This window comes from Rhinopithecus roxellana, chromosome 4 (assembly GCF_007565055.1).
Source record: "Rhinopithecus roxellana isolate Shanxi Qingling chromosome 4, ASM756505v1, whole genome shotgun sequence".
NCBI lineage: Eukaryota > Metazoa > Chordata > Mammalia > Primates > Cercopithecidae > Rhinopithecus > Rhinopithecus roxellana.
The window spans coordinates 126,988,809-127,008,204 of NC_044552.1; the positions used below are offsets into that span (position 1 = coordinate 126,988,809).

The 19,396-nt window shown below is 35.4% G+C and overlaps 1 protein-coding gene across 7 annotated transcripts in view; it reads right to left on the bottom strand.

The window, feature by feature from the left end:
• The window catches only part of LAMA2 (laminin subunit alpha 2), a 676,086-nt gene that overhangs the window by 30,809 nt on the left and 625,881 nt on the right, over nucleotides 1-19,396 (bottom strand). For 5 of the 7 annotated variants that reach the window (XM_030928801.1, XM_030928799.1, XM_030928802.1 and 2 more), the window contains 4 exons: nucleotides 15,309-15,447; nucleotides 13,592-13,603; nucleotides 10,201-10,321; nucleotides 7,582-7,758 (listed from right to left, as the gene is read on the bottom strand). In XM_030928801.1, coding sequence (XP_030784661.1) covers nucleotides 7,582-7,758; nucleotides 10,201-10,321; nucleotides 13,592-13,603; nucleotides 15,309-15,447 — 449 coding nt within the window. The remainder of the gene's footprint in view (nucleotides 1-7,581; nucleotides 7,759-10,200; nucleotides 10,322-13,591; nucleotides 13,604-15,308; nucleotides 15,448-19,396) is intronic. The other 2 variants (XM_030928798.1, XM_030928804.1) reach the window with 1 other exon arrangement.

Below are 19,396 nucleotides of genomic sequence, written 5' to 3' on the forward strand. Positions count from 1 at the left end.
AATCAGGACTGACTCACAACCTTGTGGCATTCTGAGTATTTAGACTGCAATTTGTTCTCTGAGCTGGTGGAATAGATTGCTATCACAAACATGTAACCTGCCTCCCACATTTAGAAAGAAGGAAGATAAATTTTCATCCACAAATTTGTCTGCTTTCTTCTTGCTACTGTTACTATAGCAACCAGTGCGGTTTTGATATCCCATCATGAACCCCAGGGAGCCTAAATGCAGTCCTTATCCCTAGAGCTGATGCCATGTGCTCTTCCTTTCTTGTGGAGTATAGGAGCACCTGACGCACAGTGATGGCTCAGTTCTCCATGAGTCATCTGTGGTGGTAGTGACAGTTTCCATCAAACATCATCGCGTTCCAATAATTTACTAAATCATGTATGTAGTTACATGTCCTCCACAAAACATTTTGAGGATCTGGATAAGTGCTCACCATCTGTCAAAGGGAAATCACAAACTACTCACTCAATTAAAAATTCCTTAGCTCATGGATTGTTTGACATATCAAACCCATTTAGCAGAACGGAATCACAAATAACTCTATGGGTATCAAAACTGTTAGCTTTGAAGTATAAAACATGTCAATTTAACCAGCACTGAATCTAAATCTAATTATGTCTAACAGACTTACACTATTTAACATTGGGTCCTTCTTCAGATAGCATATACTATGATATTTTATAAACTAGATATGAGTTATTAAAATGTTAAAACATTAAAATGTCATTTTAGCTTAATTTATACTATAGTACTTAGTGTTTTCTTATTGTAATTGTTTTAATAGGAATCTGTTTTATTTTAGGCACTATCCTGAAATCTGGTGATTCACGTTCATTCTTTTGTCTTGAGGGGGAGAAATTTGGAGCCAGTAGGTAGTGTTTAAAAATCTGGCAGTGATGAAGGAATCAAGTATCCTTTAGTGGAAATCTATTTCAGAATATTTGATCTGGTCTTCTTATTATAACTAGCTTATCATTTGCAATAGTGAGAATAAAGTTTATTTTTCAAGATAAAGAAAAAAATTTAAGAGGGCATTTGTATTTTATACTTATTTAGTGCTTATTATGTGTAGTAAGAAATGAAATAAAATAACACTTTTCTCCTTCTACTCTTCAAAAATATTTTTATTATGACTATTTGATATATTCTTCACAATATGAGTGATATACATGTAAATGATGAAGCTGCATTAACACTGTACAATAAAATGAATACCTGTAAATCTACCACCAAATTTCAGAAACAATACCATTGCATCTCTTATGAATTTCTTTCTAATACCATCTCTTTGCTTCTCCATCTCAGAGGTAACCACAAATGTGGATTTTATGTTTATCATTACCTTACTTAAAAAAAAAAATTTTTTTTTTTGAAATTCACATGTGTCTGTTAACGATATGTTGTTTAGTGCTACTTGTATAACAAATCTACAAAAATGGTATCATATAGCACATTTTTCATTTTTATTTATTTTCTATTTATTATGTTGTTATGTTTAGTTATAATTTATTCCTTTTTCTTATTGCTTGATATCCCGTTATGCAAAAGTGCCACAGTTTGCCTCTCTGTTCTCTAGCTGATGAATATTTGGGTTGGTTTCTAGTTTCTCTGCTATTATAAAGAATACTTCTATAAACATTCTTGTACAAGTCTTATTATGCACATGTGCAAAAACTTGGGTCTGTACCCAGGAGTGGAATTGTTGGCTTGTAGAGAGTATGCAAATGTTCAACTTTAGAAGACAGTGCCAAATTGTTTTCCAAAGTTGCTTTAGAAATTTACTTTTTCTACCAGCAGTGATCAAAGGCACTCTTTGATTCACATCTTTCCAATACTGTTCTTTCTAATACTATAGCAACCAGTATGTTTTGATATCCCCTTATAAACTGCAATGAGCTTTTCCCCTTTTGGGGACAAGGATTGTATTCCTTATAGATTATACATACTGTACATTTCCAGACCAAGGCTTGTGTTTTGTGTTGTTTGATGACCAAAAAGTTTAATTTTAATGCAGTTCCACTTATAATCTTGTTTTGTTCGATCAAGTCTTCTTTTGCTGAAGGTCAAAAGTTATCCCAGTATATTTTCTTCTAAGAATTTTAAAGATTTTTGTCCTTCCATATTTAAGACTTTAATTTATTGTGAACTTATTTTTTCATTTGATATGAAAAAGAAATTTAGTTTCATTTTTTCCATATGAATAACTAATTACCCTGAAGTCATTCACTGAACAGCTCAATTTTTTTTTAATGAAATGCAATGCCACTTATTGTCAAATGCTGTTTCCATCTGTGCTTGTGTATTTTCAGCTCTTTCCTGTTTGCACAGTTATACATGAATTAACACGATATTTCCACCATACAAAACTCTACCTTTCAATGTGCTGCTATCTGGTGGAACAGCCCCAACTACATTATCCTTCTCTTCTAGGACTTTCATCCTTGACAGAAATTTTTGAATAAGCTATCATGATTCACAGAAAAATAAGGTGATATTTTTATTTTAATTGAATCTACATATCATTTTGGGGAGAAATGACATATTTTAAATATTGAGTCTTTACTCTCTTCATTAACATGTTAACTATCCCAATTTATTGACTATAATCATTGAGAAATACTTGGATATCATTCAATGAAATTTTATAATTTTCTCCATATGGGCTTTGTGCCTATTTTGTTATAATGATTCTTAAATTATATATTTGTTCTTATTCTTGTTCTTGTGCTATATTTACTTGTTCTTTTCTTACTATGCTAAGATCAGTGCAGTTAAAATAGTCATCCGTTTCTTGGGCTTGATTTTATAGCAAATGTTTATAATGTCTTTTTTTTTTTTAATCAGGAATACTTGTTATGGTTTTTTTTAAATAGATGGCTAAGGAAGTTCCTTCCTCTTAGTTTACTTAAGTATTTATTTATTTATTTATTTATTTTTATTATACTTCAAGTTCTAGGGTACATGTGCATAACGTGCAGGTTTGTTACATATGTATACTTGTGCCATGTTGGTGTGCTGCACCCATCAACTCGTCAGCACCCATCAATTCATCATTTATATCATGTATAACTCCTCAAGGCAATCCTTCCCCCCTCCCCACTCCCCATGATAGGCCCCAGTGTGTGATGTTCCCCTTCCCGAGTCCAAGTGATCTCATTGTTCAGTTCCCACCTATGAGTGAGAACATGTGGTGTTTGGTTTTCTCTTCTTGTGATAGTTTGCTAAGAATGATGGTTTCCAGCTGCATCCATGTCCCTACAAAGGACGCAAACTCATCCTTTTTTATGGCTGCATAGTATTCCATGGTGTATATGTGCCACATTTTCTTAATCCAGTCTGTCACAGGTGGACATTTGGGTTGATTCCAAGTCTTTGCCATTGTGAATAGTGCCACAATAAACATACATGAGCATGTGTCTTTATAGCAGCATGATTTATAATCCTTTGGGTATATATCCAGTAGTGGGATGGCTGGGTCATATGGTACATCTAGTTCTAGATCCTTGAGGAATTGCCATACTGTTTTCCATAATGGTTGAACTAGTTTACAATCCCACCAACAGTGTAAAAGTGTTCCTATTTCTCCACATCCTCTCCAACACCTGTTGTTTCCTGATTTTTTAATGATTGCCATTCTAACTGCTGTGAGATGGTATCTCATTGTGGTTTTGATTTGCATTTCTCTGATGGCCAGTGATGATGAGCATTTTTTTCATGTGTCTGTTGGCTGTACGAATGTCTTCTTTTGAGAAATGTCTGTTCATATCCTTTGCCCACTTTTTGATGGGGTTGTTTGTTTTTTTCTTGTATATTTGTTTGAGTTCTTTGTAGATTCTGGATATTAGCCCTTTGTCAGATGAGTAGATTGCAAAAATTTTCTCCCATTCTGCAGGTTGCCTGTTCACTCTGATGGTAGTTTCTTTTGCTGTGCAGAAGCTCTTTAGTTTAATTAGATCCCATTTGTCAATTTTGGCTTTTGCTGCCGTTGCTTTTGGTGTTTTAGACATGAAGTCCTTGCCCATGCCTATGTCCTGAATGGTACTACCTAGATTTTCTTCTAGGGTTTTTATGGTATTAGGTCTAACATTTAAGTCTCTAATCCATCTTGAATTAATCTTCGTATAAGGAGTAAGGAAAGGATCCAGTTTCAGCTTTCTACTTATGGATAGCCAATTTTCCCAGCACCATTTATTAAATAGGGAATCCTTTCCCCATTTCTTGTTTTTCTCAGGTTTGTCAAAGATCAGATGGCTGCAGATGTGTGGTATTATTTCTGAGGACTCTGTTCTGTTCCATTGGTCTAGATCTCTGTTTTGGTACCAGTACCATGCTGTTTTGGTTACTGTAGCCTTGTAGTATAGTTTGAAGTCAGGTAGCATGACGCCTCCAGCTTTGTCCTTTTGACTTAGGATTGTCTTGGCAATGCAGGCTCTTTTTTGGTTCCATATGAACTTTAAAGCAGTTTTTTTCCAATTCTGTGAAGAAACTCATTGGTAGCTTGATGGGGATGGCATTGAATCTATAAATAACCTTGGGCAGTATGGCCATTTTCACGATTGATTCTTCCTATCCATGAGCATGGTATGTTCTTCCATTTGTTTGTGTCCTCTTTTATTTCACTGAGCAGTGGTTTGTAGTTCTCCTTGAAGAGGTCCTTTACATCTCTTGTAAGTTGGATTCCTAGGTATTTTATTCTCTTTGAAGCAATTGTGAATGGAAGTTCATTCATGATTTGGCTCTCTGTTTGTCTGTTACTGGTGTATAAGAATGCTTGTGATTTTTGCACATTGATTTTGTATCCTGAGACTTTGCTGAAGTTGCTTATCAGCTTAAGGAGATTCTGGGCTGAGACAATGGGGTTTTCTAAATATACAATCATGTCATCTGCAAACAGGGACAATTTGACTTCTTCTTTTCCTAACTGAATACCCTTGATTTCTTTCTCTTGCCTGATTGCCCTAGCCAGAACTTCCAACACTATGTTGAATAGGAGTGGTGAGAGAGGGCATTCCTGTCTTGTGCCAGTTTTCAAAGGGAATTTTTCCACTTTTTGCTCATTCAGTATGATATTAGCTGTGGGTTTGTCATAAATAGCTCTTATTATTTTGAGGTACGTTCCATCAATACCGAATTTATTGAGCGTTTTTAGCATGAAGGGCTGTTGAATTTTGTCAAAAGCCCTTTCTGCATCTATTGAGATAATCATGTGGTTCTTGTCTTTGGTTCTGTTTATATGCTGGATTACGTTTATTGATTTGCAAATGTTGAACCAGCCTTGCATCCCAGGGATGAAGCCCACTTGATCATGGTGGATAAGCTTTTTGATGTGCTGCTGAATCCGGTTTGCCAGTATTTTATTGAGGATTTTTGCATCGATGTTCATCAGGGATATTGGTCTAAAATTCTCTTTTTTTGTTGTGTCTCTGCCAGGCTTTGGTATCAGGATGATGTTGGCCTCATAAAATGAGTTAGGGAGGATTCCCTCTTTTTCTATTGATTGGAATAGTTTCAGAAGGAATGGTACCAGCTCCTCCTTGTACCTCTGGTAGAATTCAGCTGTGAATCCATCTGGTCCTGGACTTTTTTTGGTGGGTAGGCTATTGATTGTTGCCTCAATTTCAGAGTGTGCTATTGGTCTATTCAGGGATTCAACTTCTTCCTGGTTTAGTCTTGGGAGAGTGTAAGTGTCCAGGAAATTATCCATTTCTTCTAGATTTTCTAGTTTATTTGCGTAGAGGTGTTTATAGTATTCTCTGATGGTAGTTTGTATTTCTGTGGGGTTGGTGGTGATATCCCCTTTATCATTTTTTATTGCGTCTATGTGATTCCTCTCTCTTTTCTTCTTTATTAGTCTTTACTTAAGTATTTTTTTAAAATCATGAATGACTGTTAAATTTTACCATGTTTTACTATCTATTGACAAGATTATATGATTTTTTGATTTTCTTTTTTTTTTTTTAAGTTGGAGTCTCGCATTGTCACACAGGCTGGAGTGCAATGGTGCAGTCTCGGCTCACTGCAACCTAGGCCTCCTAGGTTCAAGCAATTCTCCTGCCTCAGCCTCCCAACTAGCTGGGATTACAGGCAACTGCCCCCATGCCCGGCTAATTTTTTTTGTATTTTTAGTAGAGACAGGGCTTCACTATGTTTGCCAGGCTGGTCTCAAAATCCTGACCTTGTGATCCACCCATCTCGGCCTCTCAAAGTGCTGGGATTACAGGTGTGAGCCACTGTGGTGGGTCGATTTTCAGATTTTCTAATATTAAACCACTTCTGCATTCCTGAAATAATCCAAATTACTCATGGTTATACATCTTTGGGTTCTATTTGCGAATATTTTGTGTGAGCTTTGTATTTTTTAGAAAAATAAATAAGATTTGTTACATGATATGATTGATCACTAAATGTCACATGCTAAAATTGATTTTTAAAACACATAATCACAAATAACATGATCTGGTTTACAAGGGTATGTACATACTTAAGGACATATTTATAAAGTATTCTGTTCTTTTGGTCATGGCAGACAAAATAATTCCTATGAACCCTTTCACTGAGAAAAACTAGATTAAATGCAAAATTACATTTTAAAAAATGTGATTGAAGGTATTAAAGAATACCAAGGCAATAAGAGGTATGACGCTTAAATCTGGGCATTGGGGGGATTGCTTTTAACATAATCAAATGGACAAGGGATATAAATACTAAAGTTTATGTCCTTGCAAAATTGATACTCTTTTTAAAAAAATGTTTTGAGATAGTCTCACTCTGTCATCCAGGCTACAGTGTGGTGGTGTGAATAGCTGAATAGCAATCCTGAATAGCTGGGACCACAGTCGTACGCCACCATGCCCAGTTAATTTTTAAACATTTTTGTAGAGCCAGGGTCTTATCATGTTGCCCAGCCTAGTTTCAAACTCCTGGGCTCAAGCGATCCTCCTGCTTCGGCCTCCCAAAGTGCTGGGATTACAGACATCGGCCGCTACACCTGGCCGGTTGATATTCTTTAGGCTTTAACATCCTTGAATGCTATTGGGCTACACTTGTCCCTGTCTGTGTTGGTTGTGTTCTACTTGCTTTCTCCCAGGTCCATTTTCTGCCCTTCTTTGTGTCCAGAGAGAATGGGATGAGTCAGGCCCAACAGACTATCACTTCAGCTAGTGCAAATGGGAAACTGATCTTAGAGGAATTTAAATTTAAGGGACTGTAGGTGAATATCTACAGATTTGGTAAGGAGTTGGACTTGGAGACAGTAGAAATTAAGATAATGTGAATATGTTTTAAGTTGTCCTCTTTACATACACATATGTTAAACGCATAGGAAATATAGGTGCAAATATGAGTGTGACTTTGCACCTGCAATTGATCAACAGGAACATCCTAGAGAAGACAATTGTCCTGGGGAGATGATGCGAGTGAAATAGGAGGCCAGCATGGAAAAATGGAATATTTAGTCCTTGCTAGCCAAGATGAGAGCAGAAATAAATGATGCAAAACTAAAAATATAAAAGCAAGTTAACTGTTTTATATAAGCATTAGGGAAAATGCATTATCAGCTAGGTGTGAAGGTACCTGTCCAGTCTGCCTTCGTTTTCTCCTAGGTGGTGCTGGTGTCCCTCCACTTCCCAAAAGAATGATGCCAGACTCATTCTTGGTGCTGAAGGACAGGTTGATTTCTGTTCCTACATCAACTGGCACAGGGGAGAGCTCCACAAAACCAGGCTTAGGAAAGCTAACTGTGTAAACATTCTGCGAGTAAAGGAAAAGGAGAGTAGACACCATTAGAAATAAAAATTTAAATAAATTCTCCATCTCACTCACCCTCCTCGATGCACTTAATGTGATTATGAAATAGATCGTAGTTTTAGAAAGCAGGAAAACCCACAGTTACACGGAAAGCTTAAGAGCAGTTGAAGAAATATTATTTCTAGTTATATGATAACTTCAAATCTACTAAGCAGTTTGTGTTAAAATCAGAATGATAGCATCTACTTTTATTCCAGAACTTTTGATTTTAAATATAGAAGATTATCACTGTTAGATAACTTTTTTTTTGTTTAAACCAAAGATTTAAGCCAAACTGACATACAAGCAGGTACATGTCTATCAATCTCCCTAAGTTTCCCTTGAAAACACTATAATTAATATCTCTTGAATAAACTCTATCACTTAATTGTTTATGTTTTACAGATGGGTATGACCATTATCTGTGCCTGCATTTTTCCCCAGTGATAAGACCAAACCTTAAAAATAAATAAACCAAACACCGCATAGTCTAGTTTTTTTCTCAAAATTAAAATAGTACCATTGTCCTTGCTGAGTATAAAATTAAAACAGTTACATTTCAAGTAGAAATGTGAATAAGGTGCAAAAGGGAGAAAATCAGCTCCCCATCTCCATCTCCTCAAAGCTGTGCAGAAGCATATAGCTTTCTATAATTCATTAATTCATTCATTCGTTCACTCTTTCATAACCTTGCCCTCTTCCTCTCTCCTCCTCCCTACACTTCAAATGAATCTTGATAGACACGTTCATTCCTAATGTCTTTTTTTTCTTACATATGTGGAGGATATCACTCTCAGTAAATGTAGATCATCACTTTTAATGGCAGGAGGACTTTCCACTGTATGAATTTGCTAGTATTTATTTAAGCAAGCCCATGTAGTTAGGAATTTAAAGTGCTTAAAATATTCATTTTTAAAGTCCTAGATTTTGTAGGAGTAAAAGCAAAGAATCCTTTAATGTAGTCTATTTTCCTCCCACAGTGTTTCAAGACCAGTTAAATGACACAAAAGCTGGTAAAATGTATAATCTGTTTTCTATTCCAATTTTCAAATCATGGAGTTTTAGATAGTTCAGATAAAACTACTGTGCAGACTTTTCAATATTTATCCACATCAAATTTCTGCCTCATATTTTAGTTGCAAAATAATTCCTGGTTACTGAAAAATGCCTTTACGGAATCGTAATTTCCACGTGCAGAGGCTATTCATTTTCCGGACAGTTTCCATCCTCATGTATATATCTTTTGAATGTGAATGAGAGTTAGGCTTTGAACATTAAAATTCTCAGTAAAACTTCCTTTAAGAAGCCAATATGGGTCCTTACAGTTTTAGTTCTTAATGTATTTTCCCTTTTCTTATTCCCAGACTTCTCAGAGTGGGTGTCTATGGCCTATTCCAAATTGGGGCCTGTAGCTGTGAACAATGAAGATCTTGAAAGTTCTGTTCCAGTCTTTAAACCTCATCATTCAAGTGGTGGATTCACTTTTTTCTTTACCCACGTTTTCCCTTCATTTCCCTAATTCTGTTGGAGTGGTTTAAGATAATTTTAATTAGAAGAAGCAGCCGAAATGAATAATTGTATTACAGTAGGATAATTAAAAATGTATGAGAATGACATATTTAACATTTTCATTTTAAAAACAAGCTCATCATTATTGAGTTTCTATAAAATTCTTGCTAATATTTGCTGTTGACCATTGACTCTTGCTTATCGATATTGTAAGAGTAGAGCTATGGCCTGGGTCTTTCTCACATATGGGTCAGTGTCAACTGAAGAAACAGTGCAGAATAGTTAAATGAAAATAGGGGAATGCTAGGATGCTTTAGCATCAAAGAAGAGTTACTGAGGATATCAACTAACAAAGGACTTTGCAGGCATGTCAAACACAAGTCTTTGCAGAGTTGGTTGCCACAGGTCCCAGTCTATGTTATTTCAAAGACAAGGGGGCTAGACTTCAAGGTTGTAGACAATAGACTATGCACTAACGGTTATGGTGTAAACTACTGCTTGCTACTTGTATAAACTCAAATGGTTCCAGAAAAAATGTAAGGTTGCTAATAAAGCTAAATGCAACACATAAAAGTAAAATAAATTTAAAATGAATGACAAAAATGAGGAAAAGGGAAAAGTAGTGTTGGAAAAAAAGAGAAAAACAGAAAAGAGATTAGTATTACTGATATGTGCCGTGGAGAGCTACACATTTGGGAAATTGGTTCACAATTCTGGGACTTCATAATCCCATTTTTTATCATGGTAATTTAGAGAATGCTTTAATCTTGCTTTAAGAGTAGGATCAGTAGAAATGTAAAATATATTAACAAAAGACTGATCCTTGTAGGAGCAGCCACACTAAGTAAGTAAAATCTGATATAAATGTGTTTAGAGAACTGTCAAGAACAGACCAACCTCCAGGGAACATCCTTTGGTAACACCAACATAATCGGGACTACTGAGGATATTGTACGGCGTTCTTGAAATTTCAATATCTTTGAGGCAGCCGGAATATTTCTTCAGATTTACTTCTGGCCTATTGAATAGTCAAATGGAAAGCAAAAGCAATATCATTAGGGTGATGGCAGTATAGTCTCTGACAATTGGAAGGAAGCCTTATGGAGCAGATACATGCAGGCACATGTCTATCAAACTGTGCACACGTGTACCCAGCAAACTCTGGTTTCCATTATCTACTGGTTGGTCTAAGTGGATGTGAATGTTATCTTGCAAAAGGAGTCTTTTTGTAGTCCCTCTTCTCCCCTTTAACAATAATCTCACCCACAGCCTTTAAACACGGAGTACAGGAATTAACTGACTTCTTATTAATGCTTTATATGTGTAATGAAATAAGTTTTTTTTTTTCACCAAAGAGAAGATAATTGTGTAGGCAGCATAAACAAACTATATCATAAAAAGTTTTTAAAAACCTTGCTCAAAAGTTAGAAAAAAATCTGAAAATGTTTATCTTGAAAAAGATTTTTTTTTTTATTTGAGGCTTTTTCTTGAGAGATAGCTGAAAAATAAGATAATATTACATATCTCTTTAAGGCTTTTAAGTAAAACAAAGTCTAAGAAACATTCTTTCGGATTACATAGTTTAATAACAGATGTTTAAAAATTAGGTTTACTGGCTGGATGTAGTGGCTCATGCCTGTAATCCCTGCATTTTGGGAGGCCAAAGAGGGAGGAGCGCTTGAGGCCAGAAGTTCAAGACCAGCCTGAGGTAACATAGTGAGACCCTGTCTTTGCCCTCCCCTCCAAAAAAAGTAGCTGGGCATGTTGGTGTGTGCTTGGAGTCCCAGCTACTTGGACATGCTGAGGAGGGAGGATCTTTTGAGCCCAGGAGGCTGAGGCTGCAGTGACTTATGATCATGCCACTGCACTCCAGCTTGGGCTACAGAGTGAGATCCCTGTCTCAAAATAAATACATGTTTTTTTTTTTTTTTTTTAAACAGATGAGTTTAGTTTACAGATTGACCCCAAAGTCTGTATTCTATATTAGAACAATAACAAAATAAAGCAATCAAATGCAAAAACCCATACATTTCATTGTTTCAATAAATTTGAAAAATGACTTTTATACTCAATCTACACTTGAATGTTTATTTTTGCATACGACTTCATAAAATGGGGCAAGTGTGTCAGCAGATTAGAAAATGAAGTCCTTGCCCTTGAGTCCAGATGTTGCAAGTGATCTGAGTTCTCCAAGACTCAGTGTTCTTATATGTGAAATAGGCACGATAATAGTAATCATAGTATCTACATGATCAAGTTGCAAAGGTTTAATAAATTAAGGAATAGCACTGCACACAGTAAGTGCTCAACATACAAAGGCTATCAGAATGTCAGTGATGATGATACTTCTTTAATTATAACAGTGCTGTTCCACAGAACTTTCTGTGATGATGGATATTGTCTGTTCTGCACTGTTCAAATCAGTAGTTACTAGCCACATGTGGCTATTGGGACTTGAAATGTAGCTTGTCTCAATGAGAAACTGAATATTTATTATTATTTAATTTGATTTAATTTACAACTAAATAGCTACTGTGACTTGTGGCTACTATTTTGAATAGTGAAAGTATACAGAAGTGAAAAAGATAATTCTTTATGTGGTGTTAATCAGCATCGGTAAAAGCTGTCCAGTAGGCATCAATATATTGTAGTTGATAGGGTGATGATTAATTCTCTCCTCATTGTCCCATGATGCCAAATTCCTTTTTTTATCTTAATGAAAAACACATAGCATGAGGAAAAATAGGTGGAAAAACAAATTAGACCTTGGCAGTGTATATCAGGTGATTTATTTCATGTCTGTTTCCACCCCCAGCTCCTTTCTGGAACTTCTTTATTTTCATTGATAAGTTTTCCATGTTCTCAAGGTTTTCTTTTCGTTCAGTCGGTTGTTATAAAGTACATGTCCAACTGTAGGGCGAGAATTTCGCTTATATTTTTCTTGCATAATGCAAAGAGAATGGTGAATTTCATTAACAGTGTTCACTTGCTTCCATATTTTCCTTTATGGAAAGACTGATTTATCACCATTTTTTTCAGAGGTCTTGTTAATAAAGTAAATCACCCCTATAAGTTATATAGTTCATTGTTTCATGGAAACACAAAGAACCATTCCAAAATATGATTTAGCAACCTCAATATTAGGACAATTACAGGGGATAAATAGTCACATAAGGTGACCGGACTCAATGGTAACAACGGGTCTCTGTTTCTTGAGGGTCACCACTCAAAGGCAAAATTACAAACCTACACAATGCCATCCCAGAGTTTTATTAACATATATTTCCAAGAAAGCCAGCCTTCACTTTTTAGCTATCTCAGCAAGTGTAGCACAGGTGGTCTTACAACTGAATCATGATAAAACGCATGGTTTATTTTCCCCTACTTTCATTTCTGTATATTCTATTCCTTTTATTAAAAATCTAGACTTGGTTTTAAAATTTTCTTTGATCAGTTTGGCTTTATTATCTTCTTTCCAGAAATCTGGCACAGCTGGGCTCTGAAATGCCAAAACACCAGGCTTTAGCTCTAGCCCGAGGATACCGGGCCTGCACGTCTCCGAGGTTTGGTCAGCCATTTATGGCTGTGAGGCCCGTTGCTCACAGCTTTTATGCAAATGCTAGTAAGAATTAAAATGCTCCTGAGAAGCTAGAACTATCTCACACTTCTTTACTATTAATGCAAATACTTATTTTAAATATAGTATTTCCAGAGATTCCTTCATCTGGCACCATAGCTAGTTTTAAATAAACATGTCAATACATAAACAGCTTTGACAAGAGGTGTAGAGGCTGTGTAAATGTTTGCATATCTGCAGGCCTGCAAAAAGCAAGAAGACGGTGGTAAGCATGTGAGAGCACAGTTTGATTCTTCAGCAGACAGCGTGGCACTAGGGAGGCCAGGGCCCGGGGTTCAACCCAAGAGTCCACTTTCCTGTGTTCCCCAGAACTAGACTGTGTACCAGAAATTGACCAGCTGCCTTTTGAGTGTGTGCCGCTGGTTACCAGGGGCACTCTGCCCAGATGTTTGAACAAGTGAGCAGAGCAAATCTCATCACTGCTGGTGAGACAACTCAAATTGCAGCCCAACTGATGGTGGGTAAGCAGCAGAATGTTGGCCAGCAAGGGGCAGCAGGAGAACTCTCACAGAGTGCACGGCTTGCTTGTGAAACATACTATGAACAAAGCTGTACTGGTGTTGCTCTGTTTCTGCACGGCTGCTTTATCTAAGAAGCCACATTTACCCAACCCATGCACTCGAAGAAGGCATGCATAAATTTAAATTTTACCTTGCTTTCATACTAGGTAACGGGAAAGAGGGAAAAAAAAAACAAAAATAAAAACAATTTACTTTTAATTACATTTTCATTTAGTAAAACAATAAACTTTAATCATAAATCTTTAAAAAGATCATTTCACAGGGATCTACAAAGGAAAGAAATGCAAAAGCTCCAACAGAACTAAAAATAGATATATGCCCTTGAAGGCAGTGAAATTAGAATCAAAATATGACCATAGCTCACACTATCAACTTGGAAAATTTTTACTTTGAAATATGAATTTAAAGTACTTGTTCTTATCAATCTAATAAATGGGAAATGTACAATGTCACTATTCTGTAGTGTTCATGAATGGCTTATAAATATTGCCTCTCAAAGAGCTTGAGCTTAACAATGCATGTAAAAATAATTTGTTTACCACATCTTTTGCACTTTGTCATATTGAGAACCTGTCTGCAGGCAAAATAGCAGGTAACTATGAATGTTTGAGTCCTTTATCAATCACAAACATATCTCTAACAGCTGTTTTGAAATAATGTACCACACTATGGAAATACTATACTGTAATTATGCAATGCTGTACCATGAAAGTAAAAACATTTTAGTGATAAAGATTCATTTAACAGATTCAGATTTATAAGATTTTATAGAATTTAACAGGCATGCCTTTATAGGTAATTCCTAAAATTATTTTATGATAATTAAAATCATTACTAGAATAAATGAAGCTAGATTTGAATAACCTTAGTTTGGCTGTATTTAATTCACTCAATAATATATAGTTAATGATCTTGTAAAGCAAATCTTAGATCTGAACAACCACTGGATTCCTAGTGAATTTTTTCACTGGAAAAATTCTGGGATTTTTCCAATCATAATCTGCCTTTTTGGAGTAGAAACACCTAGACAGAAGTTTTATGCCCTTTAAAAACTACCAAACTAATTAAACAAAACAAAAAAATTAAAAACATGGTAGTCTGTAATAAACTCTTATGGTTTAACCAAATCAGTTAATCCCATTCTAATTAGAGTTTAATTAACATTTATTGAGCACCAAATACCATCCTTATAGACTATCTTATGTTTTATAATGAGCAGTAAATTAACTACATAGCACGTGAGTATTTTCTGACATTTTTTAGTTACTTTATTTTTTGAACTAACTAAATTAGGAAGCAAATGTGTCTCCCCATACTGCTAGCTAAAAAGCATATGTGAAATTAAAAAAATGTTGGCATGGGTATGAGAACAACTAATATAGTTCTTGTATTAGGCATATGGGAAAGCTCCAATACACCATTATGATGCTAATGCTTAGCAATAAAATAGGTTATACTCATAGCATCCTGGAACACTGACTAATTTTCAGAACACTAAGCAATGTCTGAGTGCCATTATCTCCAGTGAATGTACAAGAAGAACAGCAATTACAAGATTCACATTCAACTCTGGCTTCTACCTTTAATTACTTTCATAATTCTTTTCAGCAGGTGCATATAAAGGAAACAGCGACTCCAATCCATCTCTTCAACAAAGATGTCAAATTAGTCCTTTGGTTTCTAAATCCTGGTGTTGTTCTAACATGCAACATGATGTTTTTGATTAAGCCTTTCTGCAACCAAGGGTTATATGACATTCCTGTTATAATTAAGCTTCAGAACTCTAGTGAGCAAAGTGGTCATTTAATTAAAACTTAATCCTTAGCTTTACCTATAAACTAAATTACCTCAAGTTTCTCAGCGTTGGCAGGCCACCAAAATATATTTTGTCATCTGCTTTCAAGTCAAGACCAAAGTTGTTTCCAGAAGATGAAGTTGCTATGTTCTCCTCCTGATTAGTATCTATATCTACAATCGATATGTTGGCTATAAAGGAGATAGAACATTTAACATTTTATTTGAGCAATATCAACCACATCTATATCATCATTAATACTTCAGGACAAATTTGGTTTAATTCGAGAATTAACATTGACTTTCTCAAGCACTTGCACTATATTTAGCAATTTAATAATTACAGAAACAACATCAATAAAATACATTATTAAACTATCCCCCAAAGAGCATGAAAATAATAGCTTGAACATCAATGAAGGCAAACCAATGAAGATAAAAGAGATAAAAATAAATGGACATCAAAGATCCATTTGACGTAGTTTTCTATAATCTAGATAAGTAGTTAGAAAATAAAGCAAGATTAAAAAATGCTAAATAACAAAGATATCTAATTAGGAATCAGATAATTAGAAACACGTCTAATTTATGGCTCTTTCTGTAAGTTTCACTATCCACAGAAACTACTGGGATTTAAACTCATCTGCAAAGTGTTACTGTTGTAAAATATGGTTGTACACGCAAGTGGAAGGGGATGTTGTACACAGAAGTTGTGGGATCCAGGTCTACTATAAATGACATTTTAGACTGGGATGCTAAGTGTTGTGACAGAGGTATAGTCATCATGCCTTCCTGCTTTTCTTTTGGGTCTCTCAAGGTACTTTTAACGTAATGAAGATAAGAATTCAGAAATAGATAGAAAAAAGGAAAGACGAGGAACTTCTCTGTTCAAACTGCATTGTTTAGAAAGCAGACAGGAACTCTTTATCTCATTGATCTCCCTCACTACCTCCCCCTTCTTAGGGGTCAAGCTAGGTTTCTTCTGAATTACACGCTTTTCTACCACAATTCCTTGGATCCAGTCTTTAACTACTTCATATGCATCCTTGATGCATATTGACATCAGTTCCTTAAGATGACAGATTTGGCCTCTAAACCTTTATCTGATGTAGGATCCGAAATAGCAAGGATTTGAAAGTGGGCATTTGAACCAATGAGTTATAAGGGAATTTCTAAATGTTTATTCTTTAGGATGCTGGTTTCTTGGATGTTCCTGGCTCAAATAAATATGACAAATACTGGGTTATACAAAGTTAAACATGTATCTTCTTAATTTTATGGCTGCCCAGATCTTTCGGCATGCTAATATACAATGCAATGCTCCTAGAGAAGGACATAGAGCAAAAAGTATTTCCCAAATTTATTTGACCATGAAATATTATTTTCACTCAACCCATCATCTTTCAGAATCAGTGTTCTTTGGAAAACACAGAGAAACATCGAATTCCAAAATTCCCTTGAAGTTTATAGCTCTATCATTTCAAAAAGATGTATCTTCAGTAAAATCAAACACAATTGCCTTATTAAAAAAGGACTGAAATAAAATACACAAACTAATGAACACTTCAAACCAGACTTAAAAGCAAACAAGAAAAATACCTAAAAGAATAATTGTCCTACTAAATATAGTTAGCATGTTAAGATTTTAAAATTGAATCACTTTCACACACCTATTTTATTATTTTTGTATACATAGTTTCATATATCTCCTTGACTGGACTGGGGGCTAAAAGCAAATAGATTTATAAAACTGTTTTCAAGACTTTTTCATACACATTCTTTTTTATCTAGATCTGCAAAGACATTTTCATATGGGGCTGTTGACTGGAAGATGAAAATAGTCTCTTTCTGCAGACCTGGTGGGTATTTTAATGGTGTCTGAAAATGAGATTCTGCCTCTCTATCACAGGCAAGCCAGTGACTGGAGGTAGTTTTCCTCCTTATCCATGAATGAATATATGCATTTTTAGAGATCATTCTAAGAAAGAATGATTAAAGAGCAGCAACACAATTGAATTGAAATTCACTGGCCCAAAAGGTAACTTTGGCAGAGAGACAGGATGGCATATTTTTACTGACTTAAAGGAAGTGCTTTGCTCTATCCTTCATGAGTGATAGCGATGAAGTGGGTTCTACCAGGAAATACTAGTAAATGCTAATGCTTGCTTTTATTTCATGCCCTATTTCTTTTCTTTACAGAATAGAAAAGTAGGCTATTAACACAAAATTTCACAGTTGATGGGTTCAGATGTGATTTATAAGTAGGTAGGGAAATCAGGATTTTATTAAGTAATAGAGTAGGGACTTAACAAATACTTTATAATCAAGGCAGAGTTGTTATAAGCTAAGTGTTTTTACTTTGGCTATTATTCTTTTTTCTCTTTCTTGATCCACTGAAAATCTAATTGAGTGTTCTCAACTTTGCTTCCTTATTGATGCATTTGGGGGATAGGGCACACTTGTGTCAGGGACTGTGGTTCTGTAACTGACTCAAAGAAGGTGGGGAACACTCCTGAAGGACTGTACTTGAATTTCAAGGGACCCTGCTCTTGCCAACTAGTTAAGAATAATTCTGTAAAACAAGTAATCTGGTCACTGAAAAGGAGCAATGATCCACATTGCTGGAGCCTTATTTCAATTCCCCTCCCATTCCTCTGTGAACTCTGGTCTTGCTAAAGTCCTCAGGGACCTCCCTATATCCAAACCCAGTGGAGTCCTTTTAAGCTTTATCCGAATCCATGTTTATGCAACATTTAATGCTGTAGCATTTCCTTCCTTATGGGAAATTTCTTCTGGCTTTCATAATGTCAAGCTCTCTGGCTTTCTTTTTACCTTTCATTCTCAATCTCCTACCCCGGGATCTATTTTTGAACACTTCTAAAATGTTGATGTTTTATAATGTCCCTTCCTTTGCCCATCTCAGGTTTTAGCCATCTGGGCAAACTCAAGTTTATATCTACTGACAATGTATTGATGACTTAAATATTTGTATGCTTGGACCTGATTTTTGCCTAAAAATTCACATTCAACAGGTGAGACACCATCATCTATATTTTCCTTGCGTACTTAAAGCTAAACATTCCAAATCAAAATAATTATCATCTAACTCCCAAATCTGTATTACTTAACTTACTTTTTTATTGTTGATAATTTGACCCCCCACCCAGTTTACTAAACTAGAGAGTCATCCTGACTTCTCCCTTACCACATCTAACCAATCAACAGCTTCACTAATTTCTTCTCCTAAATACCTTTAATATCTGTCCTACTTTTAAAACAGTTTTACTGAGGAATAATTAACATGCTATAATTTAAACCATGTTTATAGCATGCAATTTAACAACTGCATGCTTTAGGAGATATGTATACACCTGTGGAACCACCACCACACTCAATGAACATATCCATCACCCTGGAAGTTTCTTTATGCTCATTTGTAATCCCTCCTTTTTGCCTTTTCCTACATATGCCATTCACAAGTAGCATCCCTCTGCTTTCTGTGACTATAGATTAGTTTACATTTTCCATGTAATTTTATACAAATGTAGTCTTTTTGTCTGCCTAAATTTGCCTCTTTTTTTTTTTTGTCTGCTTATTTGGATATTCATCCATTTTGTACCTATATTAATACTTTCTTGTTTTTTATTGGTGACTAGTATTCCATAGTATGAGTATACTACAATTTATGTGTATCTATTTACCTGCTGATGGATATTTGAGTTGTTTACAGTTTTTAAGTAACACAGATAAAAGTAATGTGAGCATTCTGGTACAAGTCTTTGTATAAAAATATGCTTTCATGTGTCTTGGGTGAAGAATTAGGAGTGAAATGACTGGTTTGTATGGTAGATGTATATTTAGTCTTTTAAGAAATGGCCAACCTCTTCCAGTGTTATCCCACTTTATATCCTCAGCAGCAGTGTATGAGTTCCAGTGTCTCCACCTTCTGCCAGCATTGAGTATGGCCAGTCTTTTTAATTCAGTCATTCTAATAACTGTGTAGTGGTATCATATGGTGGATTTATTCTGCATTTCTTTGATGTCAATTCCCACAGCAACTCTTACTTCAAGCATCATTTATCTCCTGCCTGGACTATTATTGAACCTAATTTTTCACTTCGTCTTCAGTTTGGTCTTCCGA